The following is a 23,348-nucleotide window of genomic DNA, read 5'->3' as shown; positions in this document are numbered from 1 at the left end:
TTAATGACAGATGCTCATTTTCACTGGTTGGTCACCTGCAGGTGAAAGGCAAACTTGAATAAAAAAGCAAGACATTGTATATGAAAAGTAAGAATGCAAAAGAATGAAGCTTCCTTAGAAAAACACCATCTCAAAAACATACAAAACCAAAAAAGTTCACTGCAACACGGTGTACTGTTAAATGGGCAATAGAGCATGTGAACATTATCCATACTTTAGAGATAAGCTCACATAATAATGCAAACATGTTTGGTTTAGATGTCAAATCAACGCTGCATCATTTGACATTTTTAATTTTACTTTTTTGCTGTTGTTTTGCTCAACTAGCAGACAGCCACAGAGGTAATAACAACAAGCTTTCTTTCAAGAAAATCTAGTCAATGTGGAGAAACATGGGGCCCAGAACTTTCCTTGGTGGAGTCACCTGACACCCAGTTGGGCTCTCCCTGCGCAGTGCTCAATATACACTGGGGAGCAGAGACACTCGTCCTCTTAGTCTGCCTGCCAGGAGAGGGAAAGGAGCGCTGGGAAAGGAGCTCAGACGTCGGTGTTGTGTGCGAAAACAAAGCACCACTTTAACTCAGTAATCTCTCAAGTCTTGAACATCTGACAGCGCAAGGTAACCCCTTTCTATAAGAAGCATTGCATTCAGCCTGGCTTCCTAGTCTGTCTTGCTTGCTGCTTTAAAAGCTTAACTGCCACATGTTAAAGGTGTTCACCATGTAAGTGAGGCCTGCATGGTTTTCTGTCAAACAATGGCATGATAAGCAGAATCAGAATCCCCACTGAAAACAACCACAGTTCAGTGACTGTTTAGCAAGGACAACTGACTGTTTCATTTCTTCATTTCCATTTCACAGTCACAGATGTGATCTTTGCTCTTCCAGATCACCACAACTAGAAGAAATTAGTGAACTGCATAAACAATAGAGCACATCTGTGACAGAATCTAATATAAACCCCCTCCATGTATGTATCACTTTGTCATATCCATGTTCCATGTTTTTTTTTTTTTTTAACCACAGCACAAGGCAACTTTCAGAAGTGGGTTTGTAAAAGACAGTGAAGCAACAGTATTACAGCATGTCAGCATGTCAGCATATTCTGCTCTGTGTTACACAACTGGATAACTGGTCGTAATTCAATTACCTTGTCTAGTTGCAGCAGTTCTGGGACATTAAATGGACAAAATTTCTACTTCCACCTATTAGACAAACAGAAGAAAGAGAGATCCTCTAAAAATATTCAAATTGATTTGGTGTGTGTCTGTCTCTGCTTTCATAAATGATTCTATTTCCTGCCACATGCTGCTGGTTTTATCAGAGCACAGCATTAAGAAGTGAGGCAACAAGAGGCTTTTGTTGAGTTCCTCACTAATCAAATACTGTCTGTTACTGCAACTCAAAGCTGTAGATTTCTGTGGGTATTTTTGGTTATGAAGCCCTTTGTTTTAAAAGGATCCAGATAAGTTTTAAGCCGATTAATCACTGATAAATGATCCCTGAAGTTGTAGCCACCCTCCATTCATTGCCATGTAGATAGGGCTGATACTTTTTATAGTAAGTGCAAGCTATTTGGAACCAGCTGTCGGAAAATACACACAGATCACTATACTGCCGGTTCAGCAAATCACATCTCCACCAGCCTGACTGAGACACTGTAGTTTTATGTTGCTGAGGGAGCGGAGAGAAGTGGACAGGGAGATAAAGAGAAGTGTGATATAGTCCCGTCGCTGGGTCATGAGTGTTGGGAGGTAGTTTAAACCATTACGCCAGTGGTTCCCAGCCATTTCCACCTCATGCCCAACTTGAAAATCTCAAAAATGTTGGCGGCCCACATCTAACCTTGTAATAATACAGACGCCAAATAATGCCTTCTGAGAGCACTTTTTATTTTAACGCTAACAACTGAACATTCATGGTCCTGCCAGCGACAACATAAAGTTCCAATCAATGGCATATCACAGTGATAGGCCTTAATATGAGAAAAAAACAACTATGAAAGTAGTTTTTCAACATTTTTATGTTTTTAAAGAAATTTTTATTTTAAAACATTAAAAAATATAATTTATAGTTTCATTTAATCATTTTCTATAATTATATATTTTCACCAAAATTGTATTGTTTTGCAAGTGATTTGTCCGTCCACTTGCAATACATTCACGGCCCCAGCCCACAGGTTGGGAACCACAGCCCTAAACCACTGATGTCACACCACGACATAGCTGGCTAAAGACAAATTCCAAGTACAAAACAATTACAATTATACACATCAGAAAGAATATTGATCCTTTATTCAGCAATGATGAATACATGCACTAATCTGGGATTTCTATCCAAAACCAAAAGGGCTACAATTATTGACTTGTTTCTTTTGTTTATCAAAGATGTCTAAAGGACCAGCAGTAGGCATTGATCTGGGCACCACATACTCCTGTGTGGGCATCTTCCAACATGGCAAAGTGGAGATCATAGCTAATGACCAAGGAAACAGGACCACGCCCAGCTATGTGGCCTTCACAGACAATGAGAGACTAATTGGAGATGCTGCCAAGAACCAGGTGGCCATGAACCCAACCAACACTGTATTTGGTGAGTATTGCTACATCCACAAGAGAATAGGCTCAAAAAAATGATCAGAGCTTATTTTTCTCCTCTCTGTGTTGACGACTAATCATTCTGAAGAAGAAAAGTCAATACTTGTTATTTACTGTATATACACTGTGTACTTAAGATGTGACTTTCAGTGTCTTGATTTTTCTCTTAAACCTACTTCAGATGCTAAGCGTCTGATTGGCCGTAAGTTTGACGACCCTGTGGTCCAATCAGACATGAAGCACTGGCCCTTTAAGGTTGTGAATGACTCTACCAAGCCTAAGGTGGAGGTTGAGTACAAGGGTGAGATCAAAACCTTCTACGCTGAGGAGATTTCCTCAATGGTCCTCATCAAGATGAAGGAGATCTCTGAAGCTTATCTTGGCAAGGTAGTTGATAACAAATGTATAATACTATGGTTGACCTATGGTCACTTGGTTATATGCAGATAAAAGGGTGGAGATGGCATGATGCAACTATCAGGAAACACTACCTTATATTTGAAAGTTTGCACTTAACAGAAAACCATATCTAAAATATAATATCTCAAAATCAGAGCAGGCACATTCTTATGCTTCAAATACATTCTGAGAAAAATTCTCTAGAAGTGCATTGTCACCTAACCACAGTTTTCAATGTTTGCATCATGATGAGTGAAATTAAAAAGTATAATAGTGTAAGCACACATGTGCTATTTATTGACGTAAGGTGTTACTTTCTTTACAGTCTGTAACCAATGCGGTTATAACAGTTCCTGCTTACTTCAATGACTCTCAGCGTCAGGCCACCAAAGATGCTGGAGTCATTGCTGGGCTTAACGTGCTGCGCATCATCAATGAGCCCACTGCTGCAGCCATTGCTTATGGCCTGGACAAAAAGGTAACTAACCTGTTAAATGCAAATCTTAACCTGTTTTATGTTCTTATTACTTATTCTTATCATTTGCTTTAGGTTGGCGGTGAACGTAATGTCCTTATATTTGACCTTGGAGGTGGTACTTTTGATGTGTCAATCCTGACAATTGAGGATGGCATCTTTGAGGTCAAGTCCACAGCCGGTGACACTCACTTGGGCGGTGAGGACTTTGACAACCGCATGGTAAACCACTTCATTGGTGAGTTCAAGCGCAAGTTCAAAAAGGAAATCAACAACAACAAGCGAGCTGTGCGACGTCTGCGCACAGCATGCGAGCGTGCTAAGCGCACCCTCTCCAGCAGCACCCAGGCCAGCATTGAGATCGATTCACTCTATGAAGGAACAGATTTCTACACTTCCATCACCAGGGCTCGTTTTGAGGAGCTAAATGCAGACCTGTTCCGTGGAACCCTGGAGCCTGTGGAGAAGGCCCTGAGGGATGCCAAGATGGACAAGAGCCAGATCCATGACATTGTCCTGGTCGGTGGCTCCACTCGTATCCCCAAGATTCAAAAGCTACTGCAGGACTTCTTCAATGGCCGTGATCTCAATAAGAGCATCAACCCTGATGAGGCTGTGGCCTATGGTGCAGGTGAATATCTCAACCGCATTTGGGTTTATATTTATAATTTTTAAATCTGCTAGTCGTTTTCATTTTAGTAGTCATAGTCATCGTGGCATCAGTTTCACCATTTCGAAACTCTTCACAGCTGTGCAGGCTGCCATCTTGGCTGGTGATAAGTCTGAGAATGTACAGGACCTGCTCCTGCTGGATGTAACGCCCCTGTCCCTGGGAATTGAGACTGCTGGAGGAGTAATGACTGTCCTTATCAAAAGGAACACCACCATCCCCACCAAGCAAACCCAAACCTTTACCACCTATTCAGACAACCAACCTGGTGTGCTCATTCAGGTACAGCAATCTTGAAGTAAAGAAGAAATGACAGTTACAATAACAATTAATCTTTAAAGTGTTCACTGATGCATCAGAATTTGATTTGAGTAATTGTTTTCAGGTTTATGAAGGTGAGAGAGCCATGACCAAGGACAATAATATCCTGGGCAAGTTTGAGCTGACTGGTATTCCACCAGCTCCCCGCGGGGTCCCTCAGATTGAGGTGACCTTTGACATTGATGCCAATGGCATCCTCAATGTGTCTGCTGTGGACAAAAGCACCGGAAAGGAGAACAAGATCACCATCACCAATGATAAAGGTAGACAACCATTTTAAATACTTCTTAAATCAGGAGCACTGAAAAAGTGAATGTAGCACAAAAGCTGAGAGAAAATAGTGAAATCTTGCACAGGAGATACAGAGCTTTGAATTTCATCCTCTATTAGGGCGGCTGAGCAAGGAGGATATTGAGCGTATGGTGCAGGAGGCAGAGCAGTTCAAGGCTGAGGATGAGGCCCAGAAAGACAAGGTTACAGCCAAGAACTCCCTCGAGTCTCTGGCCTTCAACATGAAGAGCACTGTGGAGGACGAGAAACTCCAAGACAAGATCAACCCTGAGGACAAAAAGGCCATTGTAGACAAGTGCAATGAGGTCATTGCCTGGCTGGACAAGAACCAGGTAAAAATCCATTCAACCATAAGTCGTGACAGAGAACAGACAGAGGTTCCTCTTTTGCATTGTGAAAGCAGAGTTTAATTTTGTGTTAACATTGTGAAACAATTATCCACTTCCCTTTAATATTGTTTTTTTTATAATAGCCAACAAAGTCCTCTGTCACAATGAAGTCTTGTTGCTTCTGTTACCCAGATGGCAGAGAAGGATGAGTACGATCACCAGCAGAAGGAACTAGAGAAAGTGTGCAACCCCATCATCTCAAAGCTATACCAGGGTGGTATGCCAGAAGGAGCGCCTGGAGGGATGCCAGGAGGAATGCCTGGTGGTTTCCCTGGTGGAGCCGGAGGTGGCTCCGCCTCTGGCCCAACTATTGAGGAGGTCGACTGAACACTGCCAACAGTGTCTATACCTCAGATCCCAACACAAATTTACTGTCTTAAAGTTATTTTCTTAGCCAGAATGCACATCCAATTGCACATTTGCACATCTTATTTGTACTTAAATTTTTGCTACAACATTAACAAATCCAAGCAACTAAATCTGACTCCTACAAACATCATTTATCTCTCCACCACCCCCCTTTGTGGGGTGATAAATGTCTGTGATTTCTAAAGATTAAATCAATAAAGATCACCAATGGGATTCTGAATTGAAAAATCTACTGTTTGTTGTGATTTATATTGAAAATATCATTACATTTGTGAATAACTCATATACAGTATATTCATAATGCATAAAATAGGTTTGCACAGGAACACTCAACTTGCAGCTCTTGAAACTTGCAGATAAAACTGGTTCCTGTAAACACACCACAAAGGTCTTGATGATTATCGTTTATCTGAACACTAGCTTGAAGTACTCACAGGATATGTCTTCATAAAAAAGCACACAAAAAACATGTTAGTTGTCAAAAAGAAAAAATAGGAGCAACAATTTTCATCTTGTTTCTGCTGATACGTGAGGAATGAAATAAGGGTAAATATAGCTCAACATATAGAAGGTGGTGCGAATTCATCCTAAACATGAATTGAAGAACATGTGGATTCTAAAACTGCAGAAAACTAAAAAAATAAATGGTGTTATTGCCACTTACCAGTGGAATGATTTCGCAACAATTTGTTTGCTAAAAGCCATGACCCAAGTGCACAAGAACAAGACAAATGCAAGTTTAAGACCAAGTAAGTGACTGTTTCAGTTAGAAGTCACCTCAGGTGCTTATCACCAGATGTTCCCTTCCCCGACCTACCACACCCATTGGACGGTTTCGGGGGAGGGGGGTGGAGGGGGAAGGTACCTGAAATATGGATTGAAACACATGGAACTCAGTGTAAGAGCCACATATAAAAGCCAGTGTCCCACGCAGCCCAGACTCAGGGACGTGAATCACAGAGGCAGCCATGTTCTTGCTCATCAGTTGTTTTGCCCTTGTGACATCTGCACTGGGTGAGTGAATGACAGTTTACCACCACATTATCCATTCATCTGTATGAAAGTTGATCGTGACAATAGCAACTGATGATATCATTGGTAATATCTGACTGCTTGCACATCAATAGGATTGTAAATACGCACATGCAAGAAATCACGTAACACATTCTGACATGTCCTAGTATGTACAGTATATAACATATCTTCGGATAAGCACATGATTTTTTGATTGTGTGACTGGGCCTCAGGTTGTGGAGTGCCTGCTATCAAGCCCCAAGTGAGCGGATACAACAAGATTGTAAATGGGGAGACAGCTGTGTCTGGGTCCTGGCCCTGGCAGGTTTCACTTCAGGTAGCCTATATACTGCGACTTTCCACACCCACTGCACCTGTAGTTTTGCTAAAATTTCACCACCATTCAATTCAGATGAAAGAAATATCATTAGGAAAAGAATGAATATGAATATGAATATGCATCTTCTGATTCCTAGGATGGTAGAGGATTCCACTTCTGTGGAGGATCCCTGATCAACCAGTACTGGGTTGTGACTGCTGCTCACTGCCGCGTGTCGTAAGTAACTTTGATATGTCCCACATCTACATGAGAAAAATCCCAACACTGCCATCTCTGTAATAACTCTTCTGTCTGTTATTATTCTCTACAGTCCTAGAAACCACCGTGTTATCCTGGGAGAACATGATCGTCAGTCCAACAGTGAGCCAATTCAGGTCAAGAACATTGCCAGGGTAAGGAACACAATAACAGTGAAGCCTTTTTTTTTCCCTTTAAAAAATGTAAAGCTTTGCCTCAATTAAGTAAAATGACATTATATTTGCTTGTGATTTATGCTCACCTCTCCATCCAGGCCATCACTCACCCCTACTACAACTCCCAGAACTTCAACAATGACATCACCCTTCTGAGGCTGTCCTCCCCAGTGCAGATGACATCCCGTGTGTCTCCCGTGTGCCTGGCCTCCTCCAGCACCAGCATCCCATCTGGAACTAAATGTGTCACCACTGGATGGGGCAAGACTGGCCAAACCTGTGAGTGAGAGAATTCTTTCTACGTCTTACACACAGGGTAAATTTACAAACAGACATAAACTGTATGAACAGTTCCAATTCCACAAAGGAAAAATATAAAACCACTACAAAATATTCACCAAATCTCCATGAGAAAGATGTAAAAGATTTGTTTGTGTAGCTAGCCCCATCTCCATTTCTTCTCTGCTCTCAGCAAGCCCCCGCTACCTGCAGCAGACTTCCCTGCCTCTGCTCAGCCCTGCTCAGTGCCAGCAGTACTGGGGTTACAACAGAATCACTGATGCCATGATCTGTGCTGGTGCTTCTGGAGTGTCCTCCTGTCAGGTAACAACCATATCAAAGCTACAACATTCGTAGGAAAAATAAGTAATTCTTCAAAACATCTGCAAGTCACATGTAAACCAATTGTCCACATGATTTATGTACATTTGTAAGTGACAAATTATTTCTTCATATATCATAAATGTAGGTAATCTATAGGGATTTATTAATGATTGTTGATGAACTGTTAGAAGTGAATACTAACAGATCATTTGTCAATGAATCATTACGTAAACATGTTCAAATAATATACACATAATATCCAGATTGATAATGGATAATTCAATATTAACATAATACATAAAACAACCATGTATAGATTTTGCAGCAACTAGAAAAGAAAAGTATTACTTCATTGACTTAAGGCTTGTAAATGACTTGATAACGAAAAAAGCCTAACTTCTTGTATCTTATTACGCAACATTGACACCCTGCAGCTTTTGTTTTCCTGATGTAATTTGATACTAATGACAAGCCAGCCCACATCCTGTAGAGAGCTGTAGAGAAAAAAAAATGCTTCACTATCAAGCAATGTCAAGAGCTTGAGCCAAGGTTTTATTCTATTATATGGCCTCATGCATGCTCTTAAAAGGCAATAAGAAAAGCACGTTTGTCTCATTTTAGGGTGACTCTGGTGGCCCTCTGGTCTGCGAGAACAGTAGAGTGTGGTCCCTTGTGGGTATTGTGTCCTGGGGTACCTCTAACTGCAATGTGCGTGCCCCTGCTGTGTATGCCCGAGTGTCCTACCTGCGCAGGTGGATCGACCAGACTGTTGCTTCCAACTAATGTCATCATTCAACACCTCATCACTCTGCTCCTCACTGTGATCAATGAGTGATTCTTTACTGCATCAACATGAACTAACACAAGGATGTTACTATTGCTGTTGACTTTGAATCGTAGCCACTCACTGTACAACTATGTTTGGTGCATTTATGAGAAAGTGTGCATAAAATCTTTAAGAAAACTAGTATTTGTTTCATGTCTTGCATTCATTTCCACCTGATACGCTGAAGTGTTATGGAAGGTCTAAAGGTGTCCTGTGCAAATAACAAAGAGCCAGTTTAAGATAAAGATCAAACTGCAAACTGAGATTATTGCATTTGTTCAAAGACAAATCTAGGTCTTACAACAGTCGGTCTGAAAAAAAGAATTACTTTTCAGAATAATTACATATAAAGAAGAGAGCCCTGCAATAAATACTATCATTCTGTAACTTATTTCAGCTTTTGCCAAGACTTTATTAGAGTTATGTTCAATTAGCTCTAGTAGTTTTAAGATCATGCAGTCCTGTTGGATTGCATTATATTCTAACATGTTCTTGCTACTGTGTCTACTTGCTGTGGATTACTTAGCAACTTCTAACACAGCTACAGCAGCACTGGAAGTATTGTATCATTGGCAGTTGCACTAACTAAGAAGGAGGAGTAATCAAGAGTCAGAAAAGAGGAGTCCAGGCTGTAACACATACAGATCAACTTCGAATAAAGACAGACTATCATCGCACAGGAAAAATGGTGAATGGTAAGATATTTTAAACATGTAATTGCATTCCTTTTAGATTGCACTAACAAAAAGGTACAAACTTTGCAACATAGATTGAATATCAGAGGTAAAGTTAACTTGCAATTTATTAAAAAGTATTATGTGACCTCACCCAGCCTAGTATTATAGTGGGAGCTAGTGTTGCATAGAACATTTTCAAAACAATGATAAAAACTACAAAATCATCTTAAGTATATTCAAATCAGATTTTCTTTAACATAGTCTGGTTCTAATCAAATTCTTTGTTTTCTCAGTGCTTAGTGCAAAATGTGTTAAAGCAACAATCGTTTCTAATAACACATTTCTTTATTTGTCCATTAGTCAGCATCACTTCCAATTCAAGCACCACATCTGGGTTGGACTCGACTGGCAGATACAATTACTTGGCTATAGCCACTATGGTCATCTACTCTGTGATATTTCTGGTTGGGACAATGGGCAATGGTTTGGTCATCTATGTGACAGGCTGCAGAATGAAGAAAACGGTTAACTCAATTTGGTTTCTCAACCTGGCCCTGGCTGACTTCCTCTTTACAGCCTTCCTGCTTTTCATGATCATCAGTGTCTCTCAGGATTACCAATGGCATTTTGGACATTTCATGTGCAAGCTCAACAACTTTGTGGGTGTAGTCAACATGTTTGCCAGCGTCTTTCTTCTGATGGCCATAAGTCTGGACCGTTGTCTGTCCATCTGGGTGGTGGTGTGGGCACAAAACAAGCGGACGACTCGCAAAGCTCAGATCATAACTGCTGTCATCTGGGTGGCTGCTGTGGTATGTAGCATACCTTATGCAACTTTTCGTGGGCTTCGGAAAGCGAACGGGAAGACTTATTGTACTTCTATAAGTGAATCACCAAAATTGATTCTCACCACTTTTCGCTTTGTTATGGGCTTCTTCATCCCATTCCTGGTAATATGCATCTCCTATGTGGCCATAGGGATTCGTGCAAGGCGCCTAAATAGGACAAGGACTCGTAGATCTCGGCGAATTATTTTTTCTATAGTTCTTGCATTCTTCATCTGCTGGTTGCCCTTCCATGTTGTTCATTTTATAGAATTAAAGATGCAAACTAACCCAAAACTAATTGATATTGTTAAAACTTTAGGTCCTATAGCTTTGTGTCTGGCTTTTATGAACAGCTGCCTGAACCCCATTCTCTATGTGTTTATGTGTGATGAATTCCAGAAGAAGCTCAAGCAGTCCATATGCGTAGTCTTAGAGAGTGCCCTGGCAGAGGACCGCCTGTCACTTATGTCCTCTCGCTCCTTGTCCTCCCACCTCTCACGGATTTCCCGGAAGTCTGAATCTGCTGCACCTACAGAGAGGAAAGGCACAGGCACTTCCTTAAACTTCACAGAATGCAAAGTGCTCGAAACTGGGGAGAGGGAAACACTGAGCACTGAATAAGACCACCACACCCGGCAAGCAAAGTAAATTGTAATGGATACTTAGTTTTTTCTTTGTAAATCAGTAGAGAGAAAAGTAGATCAATCTGAAACTGCCTGTGCACAGAAGAAAATTAGTATATTCTTATGTGTGATTTTAATGTATTTTATGTTAAAGTGCCCACTCACCAACTGCTGGCTGATAAGACTTCCCCTCATCTAATTTTGTTTCATCTGTTACAACTTCCAGATTTTTTCTTACTAGATGTAGATCGATGACATCACGTAGCTTCCAATGTGTAAATAATCAAATCAACTAACACTTAGTAAGTGTGCTTCCGCTTTCAAGATGTAAATATAAGTAAAGTTTTTCAAAGAACATCCAGTATTAAAAGTGAATTACTTTGTATGATCAGATAAAGAAGTATGTGTAACTCATTTTGTGAAGATACCTGTTTTGTGTTTATCTTGATTTTTGTAGGTTTTTATGATTCAGCTTATTTACCTTTGTTAACAGACAGGCTTATTGTCCATAGCACGATTCATGATATTGTCATAAAAGACTGGACTTAAATAATTGAGCTTTATGCATTTTCATACCCTGAATAAAAACGTTTTTTTGATGACGTTTGCTTCCTTCTACATGACAAACACGAGTGCACGATATTCGAAGATGGGTGTTATCTGTACAGAACATCAGTGGTATATGCTTGGCTTCTTGCGTTTACAAAATTAAACATATCCTCTATGTCAGCCCAGTCTCTGATGACTTGAAACCACCTCACTAATCGACTTTTGGTTTTCAGTAAGTCAATGGAAGAAAAACATGTGAAACACGAAAATGTAATTGTTTGACAAAATAATATCCTTATCTCACAAAACACTTACTCTGAAGGTGTTACCTCACCCCTCTCTGTATACAAAGAGAGCATGTACTACAGTGCAGTTATAAAAGGCTGCAGTTTCTAAGCTGTTCATCTGGTATAGATTTCTCTGTGTTTCATTATTTGAAATGTAACAAATGAAAGCGTTGTTATTCCAGCACTTTCTGACTGCACAGTAGTTCCTGTATCTCCACATCTGGGACATTACATTTTTAATGACATTTAGTAAATGACATTTCACTTTAGATTAAAGCATGAAAATACAATTATGTTTGCAGTTATTGGGGGTTGACATTTGTGGAAATGAAGGGAGCAAATCTGAAAGTGGAAGAGACCACAATAGATTTTAATCAATCGTGTTAATGTTGCAGATACACAAGTCACTTTTTTTTTAATGGAAAAATACTACTGATGAGTTAATTTAATCAGACATATGTGTAGTTTTTTTATGAGTAAAAACAGTCTCACATCACACTAGAAGAAACTCCCACATAAGAAATTGCATCAAATTTAAACATCTTTCAAAAACAAAAAATCTGCAATGCATAGGACGTATGGTCTATTTAAGGCTCCAGTTTCGGTTAATACTTTCCTATGAGTCTGATTGTTTAGATGGCAGGTGTATTCAGACATTGAGTCCTATGGCATGGCTCCATTCCAACTGTATAGAGAGTCCATTCTGTGGTGGAGTTACAAGGAAGCCAGTTAGCGATCATAGAGCTCCTTCATCTCCTTTAGGATCTTGATACTCTCACTGTATCTTAGTTGGTTCTTGTTGGAGCACTCCTTCCATCTGGAAAACAGAGCAATAAATATCAGTTATTTTGTTCAACTTTTTTATAGTGTATTCTCGTTGACTGTTCATTACAAAATCTCATGGTTAAACCACTTTTTCCAGTTTCTAATGTGAGAATACACACCTTTAAACAATATGCTCATATTCTTATCCACTTTTATCACGACAACTCTAAATTTGTAGAGGAAATGTGAGCATAGTTAAAGGTCATATATTTTTCTCCCATTCAGCCAGCTTTGCTGGAATGGAACAAACACTAACCGACATGCAGTTTGCTTATGGTTATGTGGTAGGTGCTGAAATAAATGAAAGAATAACTTTAAAAGTCTGCTTCTGTTCAGAACAGAACAATTATAAAATCATTTTGTTTTCAAGTCAGGCTCTTTGGTCAACTATTACAGATTTTGACAAAGATCAACTCACTGCATACATCGGACATTAACAGCTTGTCACACACCTTTAGCACCATACAGAATACCCATGGATGAAACCTTGACCTTGATGTCAGCTGTGTACAGTACACAGGTCAATGAAAATGTGAATAATTCTTTTCAACAAAAATAAAAGGTACAAGTTATAGTGGAACTCAAATGGCTTTTCATGAAGACATACTTTTGCCTTATCTTTTTCCAACGTTCCATGTGGTCACATATGAGAGAACCTGATACAGGGACTGAATCTGTCAACTGTGGGGAGAGAAAATGATTTTGTTAGTTATAGTTCTTCCGTTACCTTTTTAACAAATGAACTTGATTTAATAATACATGTCTGCAATCTAATACCACAATGCAAGTAAAATACCATCAATAATTGTCATGCACATATTATACAGAACCTTGGTAACAGTGGATTTTTCAGTATGTGGGATCCTGAGATTGATGGGTTCACCAGAATTGCTGTTTGGACAAGAGGATGGAGGAGGGAGTCTGTACACATTCTGGCCTTTACCATTGATCATGTCCGTGACCTGGCAAAAGAACAAAATTTAGAAAAAGGAACACAGTGGAACACCCATTCACACAAAGTTATTCCTGGTGTTATGATGTTCAAAGACCATTACAAAATACCATCTTTAGGACTTAAAAATTACATTCTAGAAAGTACTAGATTTGCATTTCACTGTTTCAAAGACATTTTTAATCTAAATTAATGAACATACTAATGATAAGTGTTTTAAATGATCAGTTCAGACAAATTAAAAAATTAAAACAAATATTTTCACACTTACCAATAGTAAGTGTGTAGTAATACTTCACACTGGTACAGTGGTGGTACCCACAGTGTGGTTTAGTTATGCACATATGCAGTTAAAGTTGTATCTGTAGGGATTCTGAGATCTCTACTGCTGAGACATATCCTCCATACACCAAACATGGGGATGGAATTTTTTGTAGTACTCAAAACACTCATTACTCATTACAGCCCTTATTTTCCTTAAAATGGGAAAATAACATTTGTTTATCATTGAAGTACTTATTGTTTATTATCCCTTCAGCTCACTCCCTCCAGAGCAATTGGCCACAATAACAGTGGAGTCCCTACTGCACAAAGGAATACGCTTTTAAAACTTTTTGGTGATGTTTGCATATTTTGAAGGAAATTAAAATTATTCAACATGTATAGCCTCACCTCTTCCTCTACCATGCTGTGTGGGGGGCTCGGGGAAGCAGCTGGCTCTCGAACAGACGGGTTGTTTCTCATCCAGGCACGGCAGATAGGATACAGTGGGGTGCTAGTGTTGAACTGAGCCAAATCCACACTCCGATCAAACAACTTAATAATGTAAGCATCTAGCAAACGGAGAAAGACAGAACAGCAAGAAAAAGAAAAGGTAAGTAATTGTTGAACAATGAAGAAAAAGCCAAAGTGATCACACAGTAACTGAGGGGACAAAAAGGACAAATGCTACAGTGTAATTTATTTTTGAATTATTTTCAGTATTTGCAAGTTTACTTTGTTTATGCTGGTTGCTCTCTGGTATGCCCTCATCCATTTCTTTTCTCTTCTTCCTTCGATGCTGTGGAAATCGAGCTGAAGGTCTGGGGGAATAAAAAATCAAAAATCAAAACAAGTATGGAAACTTTATTTCATGTCTTGAAATTCACAATAGTTACTGCGTCTTGTGTGTTTTTATTAATCTATTGTTGTACGCAGAGAAACAACTTTTTAATGTATAAAGATAAAATCATTGACAAAGGGGCCCCACAGTGAAATGTTTTTTTCAGACACAAATAATAAGACAAAAAAAATTGTGGAAGTGTTTTTGAGCTACTGTTATCTAAGGATCAAAAATACATACACTTGCCTTTTTCCAGCAGATGATGGAGACAAATCCCTAGATAGGGGAAGTGGAAAACGCAAAAACAGACCTTTGTACTTTTATGTTGAAAAAGCACACATTAAGTGACTCCACAGCACCAACCACAGTATATAATTTATTCCACAAAATTCTACATATAAAACTGAAATCAAATCGTCGACCCATACTTGTTTAAAGCGTCCGATGATATTTTTCCAGTGTCACCCTCATTTTGCTCCCTGTTCAAAATTCAATGATATTAGTCTGACTGGAAAACAATCACAATGATACATTACTGATTTTAAAAAATACTTTCATAATAATTATATAATAATTCTGACCTTTCATTCTCACTCTTCTCAACCAGTCCTTTTAACACAGCATCCAATCTGCTGCGAGCACCAGCCCCCTCTAAATCTGCAGAAGTCATGATTAAAGTTGTATACATATGTAATAATTACTAACTGCATCCACAATAAGGTGATAATATTCTTTAATGTGGGTGACATTACAATGCTGAATTTGAATAGTGAATATAATGCCATATGCAATAGTCTTCGTCAGGAAGACTTTTGAATGGAAATAACTTTGGTGGATAGGGTACACCGCTCACCTGGCCTTTCAGTCTTGATCTTGACGTGATGCATTGTCTCCGCCTTTCGTCGTATATATTTCACACGGTAATTAAGAAAAAATACACCTACTTTTAAAGCCAAGCGTTCACTGTGGGTAACCGGACTGCTCTCAGTTTTTAAGGATGATAACGACTCGTAACAACTACTTGAGAAAAATAACGTATGACTGTTACAGGACGTTTGCTTGCTAACGTGAACGTTTGCTAGCTAGCTGCGGTTATGCGTTAGCCGTAACCATTGTATAACGTCAACGCTAGACCGCAAACTCATCTTTATCCAAGTTTACCTATTATAACGATTTGTTGAATGACAGTTAGTCCTTCCACACATTCACTTGAATGATACGGTGGAGCGGCTGTTTTATTATTATATTGGACCATAGCACTTACTAGCTGAAATTACCATTGCTAACTTAGCTTATTTTTGACGATCGCATAGCCTTTGCAGACTTTCCTCTTCCGCGCGCTGCCGGTTTCCTGTTAACTGATTGGCGCCTGTCCGATGAGGCCCTTCTACGTGATTGGGTAAATGTCACGTCCATCATATTAAGCTCGGCGCCCATTGGCTGGATGTCTTGAAGTAAATAACAATCGGCGTAAACAGTCACGCTCTCTTCTTGTTTCATCGATAATATTAGGCTTTATTTGCCACAAAGAGGAAAGTTATTATATTGTGAGTCAAAAAGTTAGACTTGTAGAATGGATGGAAAGATCTGTAAAATGCTCGTTGTAGAGGTTTGATTTATCCGTACATCTCGTTTGATTCCATGGTAACTTTCTTTTGTGGACATGCCAAATCAACAAATCAGCTCGGAAGGCTGAAGTAGATAATGTGGTGTTCGTCTTAATAGTCATATTACAGTAAGATGTAAGTAACCCAGGCAGTCAGACATGTCGATCCAGCTATAACCTGAATACAAAGAGTTTAGTTCAAACTAGGCATAGTGAAACAACCTCTACTGTGTTTCCTGTCCTGTGTGCTGTTGTGAACCATCTGTGACTTTCAGAAGCTGTCATGAAATCCAGGTAAGATCTCAAGAACACATTTTTTTTTATAGTACCTTAAACCATAGTTACAATTAGTCACGTGTGTTGTTTTTGCAGTGGCTCTCTGTTCACAAGGCAGAATCCCTTCCAACCAGCATCCAGAGTGGGAAAGGCACACTACCACCCATCCTGCAACCAGTCCCTCTCAAAAAAACAGAAGAAAACAGTATGTTTTAAACGTAGCACATGCAACAGCTGACTCTAATGTTGCTTTCCTCATATCTGTCACTTCTTTGTTCTTTTGCAGACTTTAAGTCCAGTACATTCAAACCCGCAATCCAGTCCACAACTACACTCTCTGAGTCCAGAGAACCAACAGCCATCTAACAGATGTGACCCCCATTTTGCTGCACCAGATGGACAACATCTTTTTTCAGAGTCCTGGCCTACTACTGACTGCAGATCTTCTCCTGCAACATCATCTGACATGGAGATACCTGAACAGTCTGCAAGGGCAGGGAAATCCACCACTTCCTCTGAACTGGGAGTTCAGCAGGATTCAGTACTGGCAAAGTATGCTTTAATTTCACAGAATCAAGACCATACCCTCAAACGTAGCGGTGCCTGTGCCCTATTTTATCCTTTTAAATATACCTGTAACATTTTTCACTGTGAAAAGTTGCACGATGCAAGACATGCCTGAACATGACAATGGTAACTGTGATGTGAAGACCGAAAGATAAAAGAAACACATCAGTGGGAACTCTTGGGAACTGTGGGAATGAGTAATTGTAACCAGCTCTGATCTTTTGCCCTTTCAGATACATAGAACGTTTTCGTCACGGTCGACCACAGAGTCGAGAGGCGCGCCAGCAAATGGCTTCTGCAATCGGAGAGGAGCAGCTGCCTTTTTGGTGGATGTCACCATCATCTTTACCTCCCAGTTCAACACCAACTAAAACAGCAGACACAGGTATATTTTCACCTATTATTATCTTTCAATGAAGGAGTTACTGACTGTTACCTGCTCCTAAATTCAGGTGGAGATGGTAACATTTCTAGTAAAGTCCTACTGTGGAATCCCTTCCTCTGAACAGATCTGAGAGATGATCACATGCCTGCCATTTTCAGTCCAGCTGGACAGCATCGACGTGACAGATCCCCTTCCCCATGCAGAGGATCTCTTAGTGTGAGTGCACTTGGAATGAGCCGCGATATAACCTGTTATTATATTGTCTTTCTCTACTAAACAGAATAATAGATGTATTGTTTGTAAGAAATTTCTTACCTCCCCAACTCCCTAACCTACAAATGTATATTTCTTTCTTTCAAAAGTTAAAAGAAAAATGGATACTATAACTATTTTTGTTTTTAATGTTTGCATATACTGTTTTAAAGGATTAGTTGGTCTCCCATGTCCAACTTATGCCATGTTTGTCTGCAAGGGAGACACCTTTTTCCAACTAAGTGTGCATATAAATATTTGCATTTCAACACCACACCACATGTCCATTTGGAAACCTCTGTGTTTACTAAATGCCGGGGAAGCCATCTCTTATGCAACCTTGTTTGATACATTTATGGCTCGTTCAGCCTGCTCATGTCAAATTTATCACGCTCATAAAATTTAAAAAAAACATTAGTATATTCATTAGCAATTTAAGGCCAGATAATGTGATGGATTAGATTTTTATTTTTTTTACTCAAATGCTACAAATGTCATTATCTAGTTTTATTTAATTTACACAGTGTTGCGAGTGTTTTTAATATAAAAATGTAACGAGCAGAACTGTGGCTTATTGAGAGTACTGCATGTTGTTTTCTCAGATTTTGTCAGACACCTCCCTGGGTGAATTTGATGACACAGAGATACTACACCTTCAGGAGAGGGCCAGCAGACTTCTGCTGAGAGAGTATGAAGACCAGTGAGTAACATTAATGATACTCTAATTCTAATTCCTTTTAATGTAAGTAACTTGTTGTCTTTCTAACAGTGCATGCATTCTGAGTGATGGATCTATCCCTGTCAGCTCAGAGGGCCTGGGGTGCTCAGATTTCTCTTCTCCAGTCAGCATAGATGAGCCAGTGCGACGACCTTTGATTCCTAGTTTAATAAAATCTACTACAGGTAAGGCAACAGTGTGGTGTAGAATACCATTTCTTGTCTTCTTCCAATGCAAACATGCAGAGTGCTGTTCCGTCTTACGCAACTTATAGTATATGACTCTTTTTTTCATGAATGGTGTTTTAAACTGTACTGTTGTGTCAGTGTAATTGTGCAATGTGTTGCTTAACATTTACAGTGCAGGCCAGATCCAGATCCAACTCTGCTCAAAAATCTGTCCTTCCTTCTTTGGTGCCTCCCACACGTCCGGAAGAGGACATCTTGTTCCAGTGGCGTTTAAGGAGAAAGATGGAGCAGGCCAGAGAGTGGCCTCAGCCCCTGAACCACTCCAGTCATCAGTCTACCGCCTTTAGCTGGCAGGCACCCAGTTTAAGCCATCCCTCAACTGCTGGACAGGCTTACAAGGTTGGAGTGCATGATATTTTTTCCAATTGGTTCAATATTTATTTCAGATTTACGTAATAATCTTAATGTCCTCCTTCTTGTGTCATCTCTAGCAACAACAGAGCACTCCACCTCCTGAACTCACACAAAGAAATACTCATCCACACGTCATTGCACCCCAGCCAGAAGTCAAAGAAGCGCACAGATCATGTCCCCCAGCATCAGGTCCACCTCCCTCTCCTGTCTATGTTGTCTCTGGCTCTTCTGTCTCTCAACCCCAGAGTGTTGCCCATGTTCCTGCCCATACGCATTTACTCTGTGATGTCTTACCCTGTCCCATCCAGTCATCTCATGCTCGTGCACAACAGAACATTTCACAGAGGTTAGACGAGTCCCACACCAAAGTTGTCAGTAAAAAGACCCAAATCCCTGGTAACTCAGCAGATATCATGACTGATGAACCTATTCGTGAACATATATCATCCTCAACATGTGCTTCATCTGGAGCTATAGAAGAAGAGTGGCCTCTTCACAACAGAAGGTTTGAGAGTAACAAGAAAGAGAAAGCTCAGAGAAAAGAGTCAGAGAAGACAGAGAAGAAGACGGCAACGTCCATCAGAAGACAAAAGAAATCAACAAGGTGAAGTATTGAAACATGCACACGGCGTACAAAAATTCAAGTCTGAATGCTTAATATAGATTTGTTGCAGATATACTGTGGACAAGCAACATACGGATGGCCCCAGCTGTACAAAGAGGAGCTCTCCACGTCAAAGACTTCCAAAAAAGGTCATGCCATTGGCTGAACAGCAGCAACAGGAGGGAAGCCAGAGCTTTTCCAGTGAGAGCTGTACTGGTGATTATGCACCACCACCTTCTCCAATCCACAGTGCCTTAGGACAGGTCAGCAAAGGTTCTTTTTTACCAACTTCAACAGTTCTCATGTTGTTTCTTTCATGCACTTTATGTAGTTTGACTAATATAAGAGCCTTAAAGAATTGAGGTTGTCTGCTTCTTTGGTCTTAATGTTTTACCTGCTGCATTAATAACTTGATAACTTGTAAGTAGCAATGCACTGAAAGATATCAGTGTTGCTGCTCAGTACACCTTAATTTGCGAGGATTAGTAAATCTTAGATTTAATATTCACTCTTGTTTACATGAAGTGATTATTAAATGTAAGAAACCCATACACGAGATATTGTGGGAATTTATCCTTCCATGTTGTCTTCAGGAGGTTGACTGTAGGTGATATTGTCCTACTAAATAATTTAAGATACACGGCTTCATTACTAACCATGTTAGAATAATATGATAAAAAGCAAAAATTCTTACACTAAAATATACTGCATTTACCACAGCTCTTAGTGCTGCCATTACTCTGCACGCTTTGTATTTTTTAGACATCATCATCTGCTGTAAGCATTGTAATTAAAAGGTGCATTAACCAGTAGGATGTTCTCTCCGGGCCTTGACAGGTAGTTTCAGAGGTATTATTCTCTACGGTGGATTCATCACCTGCTCAGAGGTCCCCCGTCACTTTGGCTTCTCCTCCTTGTGCTGCCTCTGCCTCTGCACCTCCACAATCCACAGTTCCTCCGTGTAATACACAGAACTCTATGGAGGTTATTTCACAGCTGCTGCAAGAGGCTGAAGGTGAGCTCATGGCAGCAAAGAGCACCAACCTTTTACCCTGTAGTTAATTGTGGAGAATATATTGTGACCTATGAATAGCTTCCATTCCCAGCATTCCAAGCCCCTTTAGGTCAAAAGCCCTCGAACTTTCTGTATTTTTGTTGCACACTTGTGCTCCGTGTTGGATTGTATGGTAGTTGTAACTGCATGCTGTTTTTGAGGATTTCAGTACTATTATGGTTCATGCTGATAATATTCTATTATTATTATCCCTTTCCTTGGCTGATCATTACCGTCACAACAGAACTTCTTTTTTTTTTTTCCATTTCAGATTCAGATGAAAAGGAGTTTGATGACGACCCTTTGTTACAAGTCCTCCGGAAACAGAGAAAATGGGTAAAGGAGCAAATCAGGTAAAATATAAAGAAATTGTTCATCCGGTCAAAGTGATTGCCATCATTGATGTAAATTGATGTTGTTCCTTAAGGCTTAAAATCCTATGAAATGTGGCTCTTACACTCTTACACTCAGAATCATCTAAACATATCACCCCAAATTCCAGAAAAATAATCTTATATTTTTCTTTTTAGTGAAGTGGACTCTATGTTGAATGAAGTCGTGGATGAACAACAAGATACTTGAACACCGGCAAGAGGCACATGATGCAGTCACTTTTTTTTATTTTTATAAAAGAAATAAAGTTTATTTGTACTTTTTTTGAAGAAATATTTCCACATTAAAGAGTTTGGAGATAAGCTTGTGCATCATTAATCACAATCACAATACAGGGCATTTTACAAAAATTTCACAAAAAAAACAGCAGTTTGATACGTGAACGCAGAATATTTACAAAGACTAGTTCCTTGAAACATTATGTAAGATTGATGAATATTAGCAGGACAGTATATACAAACCTCAGAGAGCAGGGAATATTAGAACAGTGCCAAGAACAGGACAAATGTGTGTTTTGGCACATGCGGAGTGTTGCTGTGACTGGAGGAGCCTGAAGTTATTTCTGTTTGTGCCTGTGTGTTCTGGCTTCTGTTGCATTTGCTGTCATACATGGTGAATATGGTAGAGTGATCTGATTGTATGGTATTAATGTGATTAGGTCAGGGATCTGGAGTTGTCATTTTCCAGCATAGGTGCAGATATGATAAGGATGCCATCTGGAGAGACTGCTGACTCCAAAGCCATGGTGTCCACTCCCTTTGGGATTCGGTAGCGGCGGCTAAACTGCCGTGTTGTAAACCCAGGACCATCCTTTTAACAAGACAAAAGAAAATAACACAAATTCAGAGGATAACACCTCATAGCTGTTGTAAATAAACCCAAATAAAAATTTGGAAATGTTCCACCTAGAATACAAACCTTCTTTTCTTCATGCTTTCCTTGAACCTCTATAAAGTCCCCTATGACTTTAACCATGAGGTCCTCTGGGTTGAAATGCTTAACATCAACTTGAACTGTAAATCCAGTGTCATCACAGTTCACCTGACAAAGTGAGTCAAAATACTGTGTATTATTATATGGAAATATAATGCCTCTATGCACAGCAAATAGCAAGAGCAATAGCATTAGTCCTGTCCAGTCTTGCACTTAAGAGATATCCTTAACAATTTTTTGGGTGTGGAACTTCATCTTGACCTTGGAAGCAATAATTTGATGAAAAAAAAAAGTTCTATTGCATCCTTTTTTTGGGGCTTTCAACTTCATCTTGGGGGCCTTCATCTGCTGAAATAAAACTAGATGCAGTTGAATTTTCTGAAAAAGGCTCCTAAGTAGACATTGAGTCAGTATTTCTTTACATTTATTCTTTGCTTTAAAAAAATGGGGAGACAACTTTTCAAAAAGGTAGAGTTGATTCTCAGTTTATTGAACAAGGTACCACTATAAAAAGTCATTTGGTATGAGTTTTTCATAAAATGACCTACCTCTGCAGGGCTGGTATTATCAGTCTCTGGTATCAGTAATTTCGGAGACCAATTATATTGTCCATAGGTACCATTCAGCCGAGGAATGAGAGGTGGTAAAACCTTCTCCCATGGGATACCACCGGCTGGCAGAGTAGGTGGCAGGATGAAGTCCATTTCTAATCAGTAGAAAATTAGATAAGAAGAGTTGACTTGAGAGCAAGTGAGGCAACAACCTTGTCAGACAGACTACATGGAAGACACCACTTACCTGTTCTTAAATTCCCTGACCAAGTTAGTGTGTACGACGGAAAGGACAGCCCCTGTTTAACAGCTCGTGTTCCCCTGCGTGTGTTAAGTCCTGAATGAGATATTGTGAGATCCAGTGATGAACCAGTACGTCAGCCTGTCTGGCTCCGAGCTCCTCTGGGTGCTGGCTGCGACTCACTGTTGTGGTGTATTTTATACTGGAGTTACATAATGAGTTGGGAATCCATAGTGGAGTGGGGCACCTTGCTTCTGTTATGTTCTGGACTAATGCGTACCCTTGGGTGATCAGGCAGGGCCATATAGGATAAGAGTGTATTGTTTGGGCAGGGGCGCAGCTGTTGCGGACTTATTGGCAATTAACGTGTTTATCAGCCATTACCAGTGTTGTAGCCCGCAGTTTATTCCTAGTCTTTAGACCTGTTACAAACTATATGCTTAAGGTCTGTTGTCAAGGAAGGTCTATCCAAAAATAAGTTCAAAAGACGGTGTTGTTGACCCTCGTGAGCCGCTGCCAGACAGACAGTGACAGCAGGGGCGTCAAACACATGCCAGAGCACGTGTGCCGCCAATAGGACACTTTCACCGCATCACTCATTCTCACAGTGTGGAAGAA

General features: G+C 39.9%; 6 protein-coding genes across 10 annotated transcripts; 4 read left to right on the top strand and 2 right to left on the bottom strand.

Moving 5' to 3' along the window:
• Positions 1-481: 481 nt before the first annotated feature.
• LOC130171843 (heat shock cognate 71 kDa protein-like) lies at positions 482-5,738 on the top strand. The gene is made up of 9 exons (XM_056380103.1): positions 482-619; positions 2,387-2,591; positions 2,778-2,983; positions 3,321-3,473; positions 3,546-4,101; positions 4,220-4,422; positions 4,526-4,724; positions 4,852-5,084; positions 5,274-5,738. The coding sequence occupies exons 2-9, from the start codon at positions 2,387-2,389 to the stop codon at positions 5,466-5,468; spliced, it is 1,950 nt and encodes a 649-aa protein (XP_056236078.1). The 5' UTR covers positions 482-619; the 3' UTR covers positions 5,469-5,738.
• A 475-nt stretch (positions 5,739-6,213) lies between these two features.
• On the top strand, positions 6,214-8,847 carry LOC130172101 (chymotrypsin-like protease CTRL-1). The gene is made up of 7 exons (XM_056380530.1): positions 6,214-6,259; positions 6,758-6,861; positions 7,001-7,080; positions 7,175-7,256; positions 7,376-7,556; positions 7,750-7,880; positions 8,502-8,847. The coding sequence occupies exons 1-7, from the start codon at positions 6,214-6,216 to the stop codon at positions 8,661-8,663; spliced, it is 786 nt and encodes a 261-aa protein (XP_056236505.1). The 3' UTR covers positions 8,664-8,847.
• Positions 8,848-9,171: 324 nt separating this feature from the next.
• On the top strand, positions 9,172-11,432 carry LOC130171857 (chemerin-like receptor 1). 2 transcript variants are annotated; one of them, XM_056380123.1, is made up of 3 exons: positions 9,172-9,401; positions 9,744-10,195; positions 10,610-11,432. In XM_056380123.1, exons 1-3 carry the CDS (start codon positions 9,392-9,394, stop codon positions 10,829-10,831), a joined length of 684 nt encoding a protein of 227 aa, XP_056236098.1. In that variant the 5' UTR covers positions 9,172-9,391; the 3' UTR covers positions 10,832-11,432. The 2 variants fall into 2 exon arrangements, with proteins under 2 accessions (XP_056236098.1, XP_056236097.1); XM_056380122.1 differs by having other exon boundaries at positions 9,744-11,432.
• A 448-nt stretch (positions 11,433-11,880) lies between these two features.
• On the bottom strand, positions 11,881-15,833 carry lin37 (lin-37 DREAM MuvB core complex component). Of its 2 annotated transcripts, none has more exons than XM_056380143.1 (9): positions 15,402-15,833; positions 15,130-15,205; positions 14,977-15,027; positions 14,789-14,824; positions 14,443-14,528; positions 14,119-14,279; positions 13,325-13,456; positions 13,102-13,175; positions 11,881-12,486 (listed from the first exon to the last, which is right to left on the bottom strand). In XM_056380143.1, exons 1-9 carry the CDS (start codon positions 15,433-15,435, stop codon positions 12,399-12,401), a joined length of 738 nt encoding a protein of 245 aa, XP_056236118.1. In that variant the 5' UTR covers positions 15,436-15,833; the 3' UTR covers positions 11,881-12,398. The 2 variants fall into 2 exon arrangements, with proteins under 2 accessions (XP_056236118.1, XP_056236119.1); XM_056380144.1 differs by having other exon boundaries at positions 14,795-14,824; positions 15,402-15,830.
• A 456-nt stretch (positions 15,834-16,289) lies between these two features.
• Positions 16,290-21,307, top strand: proser3 (proline and serine rich 3). 3 transcript variants are annotated; one of them, XM_056380101.1, is made up of 13 exons: positions 16,290-16,448; positions 16,527-16,635; positions 16,717-16,982; positions 17,231-17,382; positions 17,507-17,598; positions 18,237-18,322; positions 18,404-18,537; positions 18,713-18,939; positions 19,032-19,558; positions 19,629-19,821; positions 20,396-20,573; positions 20,884-20,965; positions 21,143-21,307. In XM_056380101.1, the coding sequence occupies exons 1-13, from the start codon at positions 16,438-16,440 to the stop codon at positions 21,192-21,194; spliced, it is 2,109 nt and encodes a 702-aa protein (XP_056236076.1). In that variant the 5' UTR covers positions 16,290-16,437; the 3' UTR covers positions 21,195-21,307. The 3 variants fall into 3 exon arrangements, with proteins under 3 accessions (XP_056236076.1, XP_056236077.1, XP_056236075.1); XM_056380102.1 differs by having other exon boundaries at positions 18,237-18,334; positions 18,440-18,537; XM_056380100.1 differs by having other exon boundaries at positions 18,237-18,334.
• hspb6 (heat shock protein, alpha-crystallin-related, b6) lies at positions 21,216-22,896 on the bottom strand. Its single transcript, XM_056380146.1, has 4 exons — positions 22,737-22,896; positions 22,487-22,644; positions 21,924-22,046; positions 21,216-21,815 (listed from the first exon to the last, which is right to left on the bottom strand). The coding sequence occupies exons 2-4, from the start codon at positions 22,640-22,642 to the stop codon at positions 21,660-21,662; spliced, it is 435 nt and encodes a 144-aa protein (XP_056236121.1). The 5' UTR covers positions 22,643-22,644; positions 22,737-22,896; the 3' UTR covers positions 21,216-21,659.
• Between the last annotated feature and the right edge of the window lie 452 nt (positions 22,897-23,348).

The sequence above is a fragment of the Seriola aureovittata genome, chromosome 7, assembly GCF_021018895.1.
Source record: "Seriola aureovittata isolate HTS-2021-v1 ecotype China chromosome 7, ASM2101889v1, whole genome shotgun sequence".
Taxonomy (NCBI): domain Eukaryota; kingdom Metazoa; phylum Chordata; class Actinopteri; order Carangiformes; family Carangidae; genus Seriola; species Seriola aureovittata.
The sequence above is the reverse complement of the archived record's forward strand: the minus strand, read 5'-3'. Positions and strand labels throughout refer to the sequence as shown.